At 34.9% G+C, this 16,800-nt stretch overlaps 1 protein-coding gene across 11 annotated transcripts in view; it reads right to left on the bottom strand.

Moving 5' to 3' along the window:
* Ccdc18 (coiled-coil domain containing 18) overlaps positions 1-16,800 on the bottom strand; it is a 118,478-nt gene that overhangs the window by 44,485 nt on the left and 57,193 nt on the right. For all 11 annotated transcript variants that reach the window (XM_078026747.1, XM_078026744.1, XM_078026745.1 and 8 more), the window contains 5 exons: positions 11,597-11,739; positions 7,598-7,761; positions 7,111-7,324; positions 3,133-3,232; positions 1,437-1,553 (listed from right to left, as the gene is read on the bottom strand). In XM_078026747.1, the coding sequence (XP_077882873.1) occupies positions 1,437-1,553; positions 3,133-3,232; positions 7,111-7,324; positions 7,598-7,761; positions 11,597-11,739 (738 nt within the window). The remainder of the gene's footprint in view (positions 1-1,436; positions 1,554-3,132; positions 3,233-7,110; positions 7,325-7,597; positions 7,762-11,596; positions 11,740-16,800) is intronic.

Genomic DNA, 16,800 nt, shown 5'->3' with positions numbered 1-16,800 from the left:
CCACTGGGTTTGATCCTCAGCATTACATAAAAATAAATAAAATAAAATTATTGTGTACAACTACAATTAAAAAAATAGATGCTTATGTGGGGGTTGGGATTGTGGTCCAGTGGTCCAGCACTTGCCTAGCACACATGAGGCACTGAGTTTGATCCTCAGCACCACATAAAAAAATAAAATAAAGGTATTGTGTCCATTTACAACTAAAAAATAAAAATAAAAAGCTTATGTTTACACTTAAAATATATTAAAAAGATAAGTTTCAAACATAATTTGTATAAGAAAAAAGTGTACATTAAAACAACAAATGTTACATGACCTTACAAATAATTTTATATATAATATATGCATGAGGTTAAAATAGAGAGACAAAGTTGTGGTGGTGTACACCTTTAATCCCAGTGACTTGAAAGGCTGAGGCAGGAGGATCACAAGTTTGAGGCCAGCCTAAGCAAGAGCCTGCATTAATATTTAAAAAGAATAAAATGAACTGGGATGTAGCTCAGTGGTAAAGTGACTCCAGGTTCAAATCCCAGTACCTCCAAATCAAACAAAAAAAAAACTCTAAAGAAGAAAAAGTATCCTTCCTATTTTATTCTTCCTTAGAAGCAACCAGTTTCCAGAATTACTTACAAATTCTTCCAGAAATATTTTATTCATATTCAGACATATTATAAGTAGTAAGGGGACATATTATAGGATATTAAAAAACATTACACTCAAAATTACATAAAAAGAAAAATGTCATCAATGTCATCATCTGTAGTTCCAGCTATTCAGAAGGCTGAAGCAGGAAGATCACTTGAACCTAAGAAGTTTCAGACCAGACTGTCTCAAAACAAAACAAAACAAAAAGCTGTTTTATGTGAATGATTGCTTACAGTTTTTTTTAAATGAGATGGACATCATTACCCTAAGTACATATATGAAGACATGAATGGTGTAAATATACTTTGTATACAACCAGAGATATGAAAAATTGTGCTCTATATGTGTAATATGAATTGTAATGCATTCTGCTGTCAAATATAACAAATTAGAATAAAAATAATTTTTAAAAAAGTTTGGGCCTTTTATACCTTTATTTTACTTATTTATTTTTATGTGATGCTGAGGATTGAACCTAGTGTCTCACAAGTGCTAGGCGAGCACTCTACTGGTGAGCCACAACCTCAGCCCCAGATTGCTTACAGTTTTAGTGTGTTTTGTTTTTGTTTTCTGCAACACTGAGGATGAACTAACATCCATGTGCATGGTAGACCACATCCCTAGTCCCTTTTAGTCTTTATTTTGAAAAAGGTTCTCACAAAGTTGCCTTGACTAACCTCAAACTTGACATCCTCCTGCCTCAGCTTCCCCAGTAGCTGGAATTATCACTTAGCTAGCCCAAAGTAATTTTTTAAACAATTTAAGATGTGTAAACTTTCAATAATTACCTGTTTGTTGCAATCTTTAAGTTCCAATTCCGATTTCTGCAGATTACCCTCTAATTTAATTATTTTTTGTTCCATTTCTCCTCTGTGTTCTCGAATAGTCATATCCAAATGGGTAACCTAAAAACAGAAGCAATATTAAACTGTTGTTCAATTTTACTCTGATGTGAAATCTATATGCTTAGAATGTGCTTTGGAATTATTTATAGCGGATAGAACAAATTGAAACTCATGTCAAACATTTCTTTTATATTCATTTTTTAGGTGTAGATGGACACAATACAATGCCTTTATTTTTAGATGGTGCTGAGGATCAAACCCAGGTCCCTCCTGTGCTAGGCAAGTGCTCTTACCGCTGAGCCACAATCCCAGCCCCTAAACATTTTTTTTTAAATAGGAAAAATAATGATTAATTACTAATACTGGGGCTTGAGCCCACATATATAATAATTATTATTATTGTTATTGGTAGGGGGATTGAACTCAAGGGTACTTGACCACTGAGCCACATCCCCAGCCCTATTTTTTGTATTTTATTTAGAGACAGGGTCTCACTGAATTGCCTATCACCTTGCTTTTGCAGAGGCTAGCTTTGAACTTTCGATCCTCCTGTCTCAGCCTCCCATGCTGCTGGGATCATAGGAGTGTGTCACGGCGCCCAGCTTATAATGATTGTTCATAAATAACAAATCAAATGATTAAGACTCTATCTTATGCTGGATAAAAACTGCTAAATGCCTTCCAAATATTTTTGTTCCTCCAACATTTAATTAATAAAATAACTTCTTTTATCCCATTCTCTTCTGATATAGAATAAGATATTAAAACACTCAGAAACTAAGCTAAACTAACCCTTATTCTCAAAAACCAGTTGCTATAAAGACATCAAAATAAATAAATAATATATTTCTAACTCAAAAAGCGTTTATGTGCAGAGATAAAACAAATATAAAATGCACATTTTACCAAAAATTGGTCACTTCTGAAACCCTATATGATTTGTCATAACAAAAAATTTCATTAAAATATAATTAAGGGCTAGGGTTGTGATTCAGTCAAGAGTGCTTGCCTCACATGTGTGAAGCACTGGGTTCAATCCTCAGCACCATATAAAAATAAATAAAGGTATCATGTCCATCTATAACTAAAAAAAATATATTAAAATATAATTAAGATGCATGTGTGATGGTGCATGACTATAATCCCAGCAATTTAGGAGGCTGAGGCAGGAAGATTACAAGTTCAAGGAGGTGGATGTGGGAAAAAATGGAGAAATTTTGATTGGGCAAAAGGAAGGGAGAAAAGGGGAGGGGGCGTGGGGGCAGGAAAGATGGTGGAATGAGATGGACATTATTACCCTAGGTACACGTATGACTGCATATATGGTACAATGCTACATCATGTACAATCAGAGAAATGAAAAGTTGTGTTGCAATTGTGTATAATAAATCAAAATGCATTGTGCTTTCATATATACCTAGTTAAAATGAATTAATTAATTTATTTTAAAAAAAGATTATAAGTTCAAGGCCAGCCTCAGCAATTTAGCAAGGCCCTAAGGCAACTTAGTGAGACTCTTGTCTCAAAAAAATTAAATAGTAAATAAATAAAATAAAATGCTGGGGATATGACTCAGTGGTTAAAAAATATATGTCTCTGTGTGTGTGTGTGTGTGTGTACACAATTTTAAAAAATCAACCTGAGCTGCTCTTTGCTTCAGCTCCCAATTTCTCTCCTTAAGTGCCTGATCCATTTCAAGGAGTTCTTGCTTTTTGTCTTCAATCTCCATCTTACAGTCTCTGCAATTTATAAAAAAAAAAAAAAAAAAGATCAAAGCAGATAGTAGGAATACTATAGTTTTAAAAAGTTAGGCCAACAGGGTTATTTTTCCTATAAAGTAAAAGCAAAGAAATATATGTAATTAATACAAATTGAAGGGTTCAAATTAAAGGAATGATGTATAAAGAAAATGACAACACATAGTTAACAAAATAATGTACTATTATGGACAATTTAAGATAATTGTTAAATAACTCCCAGGGCTCTAAGATTGAATTGATTTAAGAGTTTTTCTTAATAATACAAGGAGGAGAAATGAATTACAGTAGAGAGGGTAGGTAGAGAGAGAAGAGGGGAGGGGAGGGGGGATAGTAGAGGATAGGAAAGGCAGCAGAATACAACAGACACTAGTATGGCAATATGTAAATCAACGGAAGTGTAACTGATGTGATTCTGCAATCTGTATATGGGGTAAAAATGGGAGTTCATAACCCACTTGAATCAAAGTGTGAAATATGATATATCAAGAACTATGTAATATTTTGAACAATCAACAATAAATAAATAAATAAATAAATAAATAAATAAATAAATAAAATAAGAGTTTTTCTTAAAAAAAAAAAAAAAATCCAGCTAGGTGCAATGCATGCCTATGATCCCAGTGGCTTTGTAGGATGAGGCAGGAGGATAGTAGGTTCAAAGCCAGCCTCAGCAACTTGGTGAGTCCCTGAGCATCTTAATGAGATGCTGTCTCAAAATATAAAAAAAGGGATATGGCTCAGTGGTTAAGCACCCCTGGGTTCAATCCCTGGTCCCTCCCCCCGCCCCCGAAAAAAAATCCATTGTTTTTTCATACATAGATCATGGGTATATTTGAAAATCTTTTACATGTAATAGCTGTGATTTTATTACTATAGAGTGAGATATTTATTCTCGAGTTTTGTATTCCTTGTATGCTAGGCAAGCACTCCACCTGAGCTGTATCCCCAACCCTAACTATTGTATTTCACAGGGGGATTATACTCAAAATGTCTTACATATAATGAAGTACTAAAGTCTAATACAAAACATTTAAAATATAGTTTTAATGAATTCTAGCCTTTCTAAAACATTAGCATATATAATTTTATATTATAAAATGCTTAATATTAATATACTTTTAAGAGAATTTCAACATGGAACTCTTAGTTCTGATATTACAGAGGATGAAAAGGTTGATCTTAAAAATCTTCATATGATCTTCAAGTCAGAAACATGAAACAATGTTAATAAAGATACTGACATTTATTTATTATTTTTTGTGGTACTGGGGATTGAACCCCATGATAAAGGTACTCATTTTTAAAAGAAGATTCTAAAGCTAATTTTATCTTATTGTGGAACTAGGGATTGAACTCAGGGGTCTTATGCATGCTAAGGTAACCATTTCCACCACCACACCACACCCCTCAGTCCCTTAAACTAATATTTTAAAAACAATATGAAATTAATTCTAAGGAAATCTTCTTTGAAAAGAGCTGAGCTTATAAAATTAATCTATTAGCTAGAATTTAAGATTTCACTGTTTTAGCCAGGGGTGATGTCGTTTGCCTGTAATCCCAAGTATTTTGGAGGCTGAAAGCAGAGGATCTTAAGTTTAAGGCCAGCCTGAACAATTTAGCAAAGCTCTGACTCAAAATAAATAAAGGGATAGGGAATGTAACTCAGTAGTAGAGAGCTCCTGGTTCTCTATCATCTGGTTAATTTTATGTTTAATTTATTTAAAGACTACTAAACTATTTTCCACGGCAGCTACCATCATTTTAAATGTTCCCACCAGCAATATATGAAGATTCCAATTTCTCTATACACTTACCAACACTTGTTATTTTCTGGTTTTTCTTTTTTCTTTTTTTTTTTTTTTAAAAATGGTTGTCCTACTGGCTATGAAACGGTATCTCACTGTGGTTCTGATTTTCATTTTTAAAGGAGTTTGACTTTTATTCTGAATGTTTTGGGAAACCACAGAAAGTTTAAATAGGGAAATAAGATGAGCTAATTAAATGTTTCAAATTATAAATTGAGCAGGGAGCAGTGGTGCACACCTGTAACCCCTGCAAATCAAGAGGCTGAGGCAGGAGGATAGAAAGTCCAAAGCCAGCCTCAGCAATTTAGTGAAAACCTATCTTAAAAAAAAAAAAAAAAAAAAAAAGGACTGAGGCTGTAGCTCAGTGGTAAAGTGCCCCTAGGTTCAATCCCTTGTAAACAACAACAAAAAAAGTTATCTATTCTGTGGAAAATAGAAGATTGAGGGAATCCAGAATGTAGGCAGGGAGACCAATTAGGAAGCCACAGCAAGAACAGGTGAGAGATGATAGCTCATGGTAAGGTGGGAAAGAAAAGAGGCCAATAAATCCATGGATTTAAAAATACATTTTACAAACAATGTTGCATAATGACCTGAAAAAAAAAGAGATGGAAAGATATAATAATCTTCCAGATTTCTGGTTTGAGCAACTGCATGATACCTAAATAAGAGGGTGCAGCATTACGATGAAATAAATGAGTTGTATTTTGGCCAACATCAAGCCTTAGATGCTTTATAAAAATATCAAAGTAGAAATAACAAGTTAGTAGTTGGGTATTTAATCTGGAATTTGAGGAAGAGATCAATACTGCAGATATGGGTTTGGAAATGTCTGTCGGATAATATTTAAAGCCATAGGAAATTTATTAAGGATAAGTACATGGAAACAGAATCCTAGGGTATGTTATCTAATTTTTTTGGGTCATCTTGTTCTTTATCTTGTTCTTTATTCCACATTTCACATCTGCTTTGTAACGCTTTTCCTTTTCTGGGTCTATGGGAATGCTTTGGCTGTGGTCTAGCTCTCCACCTCTACTCAGTATACATGAGTGCTAGATAGTATTCTATGCTATTATTGTTAATCACAGTATCACAGTTGGACAGACTTAAATTTAACTCCCTTCTCTAGACCCCACCTGTATTACTTTGGGCATTTAGTTATATATATTTTTCTCAAGACTTCATCATCTTTTTTTCTTTTTTTAAGAGAGACAGAGAATTTTTTTTTAAAGAGAGAGAGAGGAGAGAGAGGGAGAGAGGGAGAGAGGGAGAGAGGGAGAGAGGGAGAGAGAGAGAGAGAGAGAGAGAATATTTTAATATTTATTTTTTTTAATTTTCGGCAGACACAACATCTTTGTATGTAGGGCTGAGGATCAAACCCGGGCCACACGCATGCATGCCAGGCGAGCGCACTACCGCTTGAGCCACATCCCCAGCCCAAGAGAGAATTCTTTAATATTTATTTTTTAGTTTTCAGTGGACACAACATCTTTATTTTATTTTTTTATGTGGTGCTAAGGATCGAACCCAGTGCCTCACGCATGCCAGGCAAGCGCATTACCGCTTGAGCCATATCCCCAGCCCAAGACTTTATCATCTTATCTATAAAAAAAGAAAAAAAAAGGTGGAAGTATATATGTTGTAAGGAAATGAGTGAGAACATATATGAAGTCCCTGACACAGTCCTAACATAAAATATGGAGTTAATATAAAGAGTAATACTACTAATAATAATAATTTGCTATTAGCCACTGCTATATGCTTGCCCAACTGTTCCTTTTTTTCCTTCTCTTTGCCACTACAGCCAGTGTAAAATGATCCAAATAAGGGTAGAAGTATTAGCAGCCAATAACAACAGTTGAATCAATTAGATGGAACATGGGATAGTTGACTAGATGGGCCACAGCAAACGAAAGGCAGTTAGAAGTTTGGAAACCTAGAATTCAATAATAAATTTTATTGTATGACCCAAGGATTCAGAGTAATAAAAGAAATACCTGTAATTGTGATATCAGTTCTTTTTTTTTTTTCAGTTCTTATTATTTAACTTACCTAAGTTCCGCTGTGAGATCCTTTATGGTAGTATATTTTTCCTCCAACGATAACTGAGCTTTCTGTAGTACATCTCTCAATTCCTGCAGTTGTCTTAAAGTACTTTTTAATTCTCCGTGAGCATTGTGTAGTTCAGTCTCCAGTGCTTCCCGTTTCTGCAAAGTTTCTGTTAGTTCAGTTTCCGTGTGATGTTGTAACTTCTCTAACTCCTTCACTATTATGAGGAAAGAATAGCTTTATAACAATATACAAACCATTTTTTTACTAAGAACTTTTAAATAATTATAATTAAGTATCCAGTTTTAAAATAAAATAAAAACAAGATTGACTTAAAAAAAAAAGAGAATATCCAGTTTTATTCATCTATATGAGGCAAAATACTGAACACTCTTGGTCCCTTCCAGCCCCACCACTTCAAATTCTCATTTTATTCAACTTCTTAAGTACAAATATACAGGGAGCTAAACTCAGTCAACTGTTTGCTTACCAGCACTTGTTTTCCTTTCTAGTTCTATCTTTGTCTGATCTAAGATCATATCTAATTGAGAGAGATGTATGGCTTTATTTTCTCCATCTCGTTTTAGGTGCATTATTTCTTTTTCCATTTTAGACAGTTCTTCTTTGTACTGATCCATCTCAAGCTTTACTTGCCTAATAAAAAACAAACAATAGAACAGGTAATCTGGAAACTTCAAAACCATTAGACTTGTTTCTGACTAAAGAAAGCCTGAAAATTACATAAAGAAAAATATTAGCAAAATGTCTATTGAGAATCTTTTCTTCCACTTGATAGTGGTTGTTTACTTTGGAATCTGCAAGTGAAGAAATGTAAAATAATAAACTACTTCTATTAATTTATTCAAACAAAACAAACAACAACAAAAATACACATACCAGAACATATTCCTACACCCCATATTTTATGTAGACTTCTCTTAAGATATTTCTGATTGCAAGGCATTTTTTTTTAAGAGAGAGAATTTTTTTAATATTTATTTTTTAGTTTTCGGTGGACACAACATCTTTGTATGTGGTGCTGAGGATCGAACCCGGGCTGCACGCATGCCAGGCGAGCGTGCTACCGTTTGAGCCACATCCCCAGCCCACAAGGCATTTTATTCAGTTTTAAATCCCGTGTTTGTGTTTGGTTTCATAAGGAAATTGGTGGAATTAAATAGAGTTGTGAGAATATGGGAACGAACCTACTGCTTTAGTTCTCTGGACCACTTAGCCTAGAGTTTTTCTTATCAACATAAATGTCAAAGGTTGGATCATCAAAAAGCATCATTGTCTTTTAACTAACCTGAAATTCAGCAGAATCTGATATCCCTTAGATATTATATCCATCATTCTGGTTATTTTTTAAATACAAACATTCTTTCAGGGTTTTTTTAATTTTTAAAATTTGTTCTAATTAGTTATACATGACAGTAGAATGCACTTTGACACATCATATAAACAGTATAACTTCTCATTTTTCTGGTTGTACACAATGTAGAATCACATTGGTTGTGTAATAATATATGCACATAGGGTAATAATATCCAATTCATTCTACCATGCTTCCTTCCCCTATACTCCCTCTTCCCCCTCCCTTCATTCCTCTCTGTCAAAGTAACTATTCTTCCCTAGTCACCCCCACTTTATTGTGAATTAGCATCTGCATACCAGAGAAAACATTTGGCTTTTGTTTTTCTGAATTGGCTTATTTTGCTTAGCATGATATTCTCTAGCTCCATCAATTTACTGGCAAATACCATCATTTCATTCTTTTTTAAGGCTATCTACTCAGAATCTTAACTCACCTATTATATTTTAAAATTTTTCTTTGTGCTCTACATACCACTAAATACAAATGTATTACTTTGTAATATTTAACAAGGCTAGCATTTGACTTAACTTAATAAAACTTCATATGTATTGAGAATATCCAGGGATACACACTTCACTTAATCTGGAAATTCTATGATCTGACACAGATCATAATGAAGCCAACCAATCAAATTATTCATCATAAAGATCATACTGCTCAGGCTGGAGTTGTAGCTCAGTGGTAGAGCACTTGCTTAGCATGTGTGAGGCACTAGGTTGGATCCTCAGCACCACATAAAAAAAATTAATAAAAGTCCATCAAAAACTACAAAAAAAAATACATGTATATATATATACATATATATATATATATATATATATAAAGATCAGGGCTGGGGTTGTCGTTCAGTGGTAGAATGCTCATCTAGCATGTGAGGTACTGGGTTCAATCCTCAACACCACATATAAATAAATTTAAAAAATAAAGTCATTGTGTCCATTTACAACTGAAAAATACTTAAAAAAAAAGATCATACTACTCACAGGGGAGCCAAATCAATCATTTTTTACTCAGATCTTTATTATTAGAATGATCTTTGTTAGCATATAGAGAAGAAAGATTCCAGGATTGTACAACCTTCCTGCTTTATAGAGGGAACTGAAAGGAGTTGTGGATATAAGCATATCAGTGATTTAAATGACTAAGTTAAACTCAGTCAAGAAAGGAGCTGGGAGGAGGGTGCACACTTGTAATCCCAGTGACTGGGGAGTCTGAGGCAGGAGGGTTAGAGGCCAGCCTCAGCAACTTAGTAAGAGCCTATCTCTAAATAATAAAAAAAAAAAAAAGGTCTGGAGATGTAGCTCAGTGGTTAAGTGTCCCTGGGTTCAATTCCAGTACCACAAAAAAAAAAAAGGAGAGAGGGCATCATGGAATTAGACAGTGCTAGAACTGATAGATAGATTAGAGGTCCTAGTTGGGTCAAAGACTTGTTAGAGTATTATAGGGAATGACACATAATTGTCAAATTTTGGAGCAATTGTAGATACTGGAAATAATAAGATCTAGGGCAAACCATGGGAGTGTCTGAGGTTATTAGAAGAGATTATTAGAGGAGAGGATTAAAAAAATAAATCAGAAGGCAAGATGTCAGAAGCATCTGTTAGGTGTATACTGAAACCCCTAAGAACTAAACATAGTGGCACATGCCTGTAATCCTGACACCTCTGGAGGCTGAGGCAGGAGGATCATAAATTCAAGGCTAGCCTGGGCAACTAACTAAAAGAGATACTATCTCCAAAAAAAAAAAAAAAAAAAAAAAGAGTGTGTTTGTGGGGTCTGGTATATCTGGGATAAAGTGTCCCTGGGTTCAATTCCCAGTTAATACTCCTACCCCTAAAATCCTTTAAGAATCAGGAGTGGTGGTGGAGAGAGCAGCAGTAAGCCAGGTGGCCTGTAAGAATCAGCAACAGTGAGGGATAATATAATATATTGACATTAGGATCAGAGTACACTATTCCAGGCACTGACTGTATGGTACAAGAGCTATGGGTAAAAGTTTTACTTCAGAGAGCTGAAGGGAAAGAAGCAATGTCCTCAGGGAGTATCACGTTTCTGGTACAGCAAGAGAAAAGAAGAGATAGCGAATATAGGAATGCCTTTTTAGATAGACTGTGCATTCCAGTCCTTCAGGAATTGGGATGGGGTGAGAAAAAGGAGAATATGTGGAGATCTTTTTGGGAATTCATGGAAGGGATGAGAGTTGACCTGGAAATCTAACATGTCTTGTGGTGTATAAACATAAAGTTATAATGTGATGAGTCTTCATGGACCCAAGGTAAACAACAACAGTAAGGTTGTATTAATGGGTAGACACCTGTCATTGAGAAAAAGAAGGCTTGAAGGACTATGGTTAGGCATAAACACAATGTGCAGAGGGAATCTGGGGACAAGTTTTTAGTTCTAGCATGTAAGTTCACTCTTGACTCCTGTTGGCAGAAGAGTAGACTAATTATGAGTGTATTACTATATGCCAATTCTTGTTGATTAAACAGAGGAGGGTCTGCGGAAGCAGGGTATTGCTTTCAGCTCATGGGTTCCTTTATTGACCAATTAAAATATTGATGCCAGGGCCCAATCCAGTTAAACTAAATCATAATCTTTACATGTAATTTAATCTAAATGTGCGACTCAGGTATCAGTATTTTTTACAAACTGCTTATGTGATTTTAATGTTCAGTCAAGGTTGAGAGACACTGTTTTCTTTTATCGTTACTCCCTCCTTTATACAGTTAAGAGTCTCTGCAAGTCTCTAGGTGAGGAAACTTTGCCTATAACTTTGAATGTTATTCATCATTTAATACAACAGTTGCTGAGTGCCTATGAGACATAAGGACTTAATGTTAGTTGTGCTAATTGTTATACAGAATTCTAAAGTAAACTAGATATGGCCTTTGCCTTAAAGAACTTTCAATATAGCAGAAAGGTTAAGGCATTAAACTATAATACCAAAAAAGGCATAATGAAGGATATGAGGGAGATAAAAAATACTATATGAATTCAGATTATGAAGAAATAAATTCTTCAGGCAAATATTTCAGTGGTTACTAATTTTGAAACAGATATTACTGATATAAAAATGGGAAGGTAAGTAAAATGAACATATTCACATTTTACCTGGAAGTACCAGTAAGCTCAATAACTTTCTGCCTTTTCAAATCTGCATCATGAGCAGCTGTTTCACATTTTTCCTCCATTTTTCTCAACTTTTCAGCTGAACTTTCTCTTTGTTTTTGAAGTTCTTGTTCCAGCTTTGATACCTTGTAAAGCAGTTCTCAGTAAGTATTTTAAATTACCGATAAACATTAGTCAAAAGAAAAACACTTTTATAAATATGTAGCCTACCATATAATTCCATTTCAGATGTATTTTTAAAAATCAAAGTAAACTGTGCATTATAAACTGGCCTATAGTCCCAGCTACTTGGTAGGTTAAGTATCATTTGACCTCAGGAACAGGAGGCCAACCTGGGCATAGTAAGACCCCATCTCAAAAATAAACAAATAAAATTTAAAATAATTTAAAAAATAAAAATAAATGATTAAAAAAACAAAATTATATTGAGCTGGGGTTGTGGCTCAGCGGTAGAGCGCTCACCTAGCACGTGTGGGCACGTGTGGTCCTTAGCACCACATTAAAAATGAATGAACAAGCAGCACAATTCACAATAGCTAGACTTTGGAATCAACCTAGATGCCCTTCAATAGATGAATGGATTAAAAAACTGTGGCATTTATACACAATGGAGTATTACGCAGCACTAAAAAATGACAAAATCATGGATTTTGCAGGGAAATGGATGGCATTAGAGCAGATAATGCTAAGTGAAGCTAGCCAATCCTTAAAAAACAAATGCCAAATGTCTTCTTTGATATAAAGAGAGCAACTAAGATCAGAACACAGAAGAAGAGCATGAGGAAAAGACTAACATTAAACAGAGACGAGTGGGGTGGGAGAAAGGGAGAGAGAAGGGAAACTGTATGGAAATGGAAGGAGACCAACATTGTTATACAAAATTACATGTAAGAGTTTGTGAGGGGAAAGGGGAAAAAAAACAAGGGAGAGAATTAAACAACAGCAGATGGAGTAGAGAAGGAAAATGAGAGGGAAGGGGAGCGGGATAGTAAGGGATAGGAAAGGGAGCAAAATACAACAGTCATTAATATGGTATTATGTAAAAATGTGGATGTGTAACCAATGTGATTCTGCAACTTGTGTTTGGGGTAAAAAATGGGAGTTCATAACCCACTTGAATCAAATGTATGGAAGATGATATGTCATGAGCTTTGTAATGTTTTGAACAACCAATAAAAAAAAAACAAAAAAAATAAATGAATAAAATAAAGGTATTGTGTTCAACTAAAATATAAATATTAAAAAAAGCAAAATTATAGACCATGAAGCAATGTTTTAAAAAAAATACAAAAACATAACTTACTTTTTAGCAATAAAGATACTCTATTCACATGTATCTTAAAAAAGTGGCAACATCATAAACACTAAAATAAGACATAAAACCCCAATAAGACTAGCGGGGAATAGCTCAGTGATAGGATACTTGCCCAGTGCATACAAAGTCCTAGTCTCTATCCCTAGAACTGTAAATAAAAAGGAAGAAGAATTGAATAAATAGCTAAGTGTAGAGATGCACGACTGTCATCCTACCAACTTGGGAGGCTGAGGCAAGAGGATTTTAAGTTCCAGGAAAACCTGGGGAACTTAGCAAGACCCTGTCTCAAAATAAAATTAAAAGGGCTTGGGGTATAGCTCAGAGGTACAGTGCATACCTAGCATGTACAAGGTCCTAGGTTTAACTCCCAGCATGGAAAAAGAAAAAAAATAATTTAATAAATATTCTCCTTCTCACTCTCTACATTTGAAATAATCTTGTGTGTGTGTGTGTGTGTGTGTGTGTGTGTGTGTGTGTGTGTATGTGTTTTCCTTTCTTTTTTCATAGATTGGCTAATTCAGTGAAATATTCCTAATTCCCATTTGACTATAAACTCTATAACCTGCATTTTTCCTGTCTATCTTTTTTACAATAAAAGAGGTCATTTTCTACCTATGTAAGTCAAATTGCTTCTTATGTGTTCTGGAATCAATTCCTATCCACATTCTCAGAAACCTCACACTGTTGACACTCTTTTCTCCTTCCTGTATCTTCAATCTCTAGTATTTTATTTTCTTCTTTTTATCTTTCCCATCTCTTGTGGTGGTACTGGGAATTGAACCTGGAGCCTCACATAACACTAGTCAAGTACTCTACCACTGAGCTACATTTCTGGGCCCCCCCCCCTTTTTTTTTGAGATAGGTTCCTAGTAAATTACTGAGGCTGGCCTTGAACATGCAGTCCTGCTGCACCTCCTGAATAGTTGGGAATACAGGCAGGTGTCACCACAACCCCAACATTTTATTTTTATTAAATAACAGCCCTTAAACATGTTTCCCATTGTAAAAAAACTGTCTTTCATACCTATACCTTCCTCCACCTACCACCCTTTCTTTCAGCCCCTGCAAAGCCCAATTTCTATATTACTGTCTCATTTCTCATTTACACCTCAATCTAAAGAAAAACTGTCTGTTCCATATAAACTGCGATTAAATCACCAGTAGCTTCCAAGTTGCCAATTCATCAGTGGACTTTTCCTAATGTCCATTTTACTTCCCAGTGATTCTAATAGCCTATGACAATGTCCTTCCTTTCTTCATAAAATATTTACTTTGGCTTCTATTTATCACATCCCTCCGGGATCTGTCCAAGCCTATCTTCTCACTTCTCATTCTGTATTCTGTAATCTGTTATTTCATGTTTTCAATGAACATTTATATGACTGTGGTTCTCAAAGATAACCTTTGATTTTGACTTTAGTATCCTCCCAGCTTTCCTAAAACCCCTCACAGAACTAAATAACTAAATAATATTAAAACAGCAGTAAGGGCAGAAGTTACAGTTTAATGGTAGAGTGCTTGCCTAGCATGTACAAAGCCCTGGGTTTGATCACAGTACCAACAAAGAATAAACAAACCAAAACAAAAGCAAAACCAAACCAAATACCTCCAGTACTCAGGAAATAGGGAAGGGAAACAAGGAAATCTACCTCCTGAATTCTTGATTAAACATCACACACATCAACACAAGGAATCTAAAGTAATAATCTGAAAGGATCCAACATGAATCAATGTATATATAAAAGAAAACCAGAAAGAAAATTTATACTTAAGAAATTGTTGGATGCAAACTTCTGTAGACTCTTAAAGAAGTTAAAGAAAGGGATGGGATTGTGGCTCAATGGACCGTGCTCGCTTAGAACATGTGAGGCATTGGGTTTGATCTTCAGCACCACATAAAAATAAATAAAATAAAGGTATTGTGCCCATCTACAACTAAAAATTTTTTTTTCTAAAAGAAGAAGTTAAAGAGAACAAAATATTGACTTAAAACAAAGAACAAAGATAATTATCATACAAAGAATTCATATGAGGCCAGGCATAATGGTGACTCAGAAGGCTGAGGCAGGGGCAGGAGGATTCTAAGTTCAATGCCAACTTCAGCAAAAGCAAGGCACTAAGCAACTCAGTGACACACTGTCTCTAAATAAAATACAAATAGGGCTAGAGATGTGGCTCAGTGTCCAAGTGCCCCTGAATTCAATCCCAAGTACTGCCCCCACCAAAAAAAAAAAAAAAATTTTTTTTCAAATGAACTAGTCAAGTTAAGGGGAAATCAACAACAACAAAAAGAAGAAACCTATAACATCACCACAGAAATAAAACCACTTTAAGAGGAACAAGAATCATAATCAGTCCTGCCAAAGTCAGAGTGAATTACAAGGATTTAGGTAGTAGGAGTCAAATACCAAGGAGATGAAGAAATATTTCAGGGTGAGGCTATATAGTAGGCTTAGTAAGCAACAGGTCTAGACTTTAATGAAAGGAATGGAAAGTTACAGAAGATGTCTCTAAAAAATAAAACACAGAATACCTGCATGACACACAATTGAATGCACTGAAAGGAGTCTTTAGTTCCACTGGAGAGGCTATCTTAGAAGTTTTCTGTTGCTATAACTGAATATCATATCATATACTGGCTGACTTAAAAAGAATAAAGGTTTATTTTGTTCATGTTTTTGGAGGTGGTTCTGGAGTGGGGAAAGTCCAAAGTCACTATGCTGAAACTGAAGGCCTTCTTACTAATGGGGACTCTGCAGAGTCCCAATGTGGTACAGGGCATCACATTACCGTGAAAGGAGAACATAGAAGAAACAGAGCCAAAATGGCTTTTATAACACCCCCCACTCTCGAGATAACTCATCAGTCCATAAGTAGATTCATTCATTCTTGAGGTCTGAGCTCTCATAACTCGATCACTTCTTCTTCTTCTTCTTTTTTTTTTTTTTTTTTTTGGTATTGGGGATTGAACTCAGGGGAATTTTATCACTAAGCCACATCCCCAGCCCTTTTTTGTATTTTATTTAGAGACAGGATTTTGCTGAGTTGTTTAGGCCTCAACAAGTTTCTGAGGCTGGCTTTGAACTCGAGATCCTCCCGACTCAGCCTCCCAAGAGACTTGGATTTACAGGCATGCATCACTTCGTCCAGCTCAATCACTTCTTAAAGGTCCCATCTGGTCCCAACTCTTATCTTACATTTCAACATGAGTTTTGATGGGGGCATTCAAAGCACAGCAGAGGCTGAGGATAAATTTGAAATAATGAAAGATCATCCATTTGACAAAAAACTAATCTTACAAATGTAGTAAGATTACATTGGAGGGCTGGGATTGTGGCTCAGTGGTAGAGTGCTTGCCTAACACTTGCAAGGCCCTGGGTTCGATCCTCAGCACCACATAAAAATAAATAAGTAAGGGTATTGTCTCTAAAAAAATAAAATGTTTTTTTAAAAAAAGATTACATTGCAAAATGTATAAATTTTTCAATTTGTTTATTTCTGCAAATTTTCTTTTGAAAAGAGAAAAAAACAAAAGAAATGAAATATCTGTAAAGAATTCTGTGAGGTGAAGAGAGAGAGAGAGCCTACATCTTGGGAGCAAATTTTTATCCCTCACACATCAGATAGAGCACTAATCTCTAGGATATATAAAAAACTCAAAAGCTAAACACCAAAAAAAAAAAAAAAAAAACAACTCAATCAGGGCGAAGGACCTGAACAGACATTTCTCAGAAGATGATATACAATCAATCAACAAGTATATGAGAAAATGTTCATCATCACTAACAATTAGAGAAATGCAAATCAAAACTACTCTAAGATTTCATCTCACTCCACTCAGAATAGCAGCTATTATGAATACAAACAATAA

This window comes from Ictidomys tridecemlineatus, chromosome 11 (genome assembly GCF_052094955.1).
Source record: "Ictidomys tridecemlineatus isolate mIctTri1 chromosome 11, mIctTri1.hap1, whole genome shotgun sequence".
Taxonomy (NCBI): domain Eukaryota; kingdom Metazoa; phylum Chordata; class Mammalia; order Rodentia; family Sciuridae; genus Ictidomys; species Ictidomys tridecemlineatus.
The sequence above is the reverse complement of the archived record's forward strand: the minus strand, read 5'-3'. Positions and strand labels throughout refer to the sequence as shown.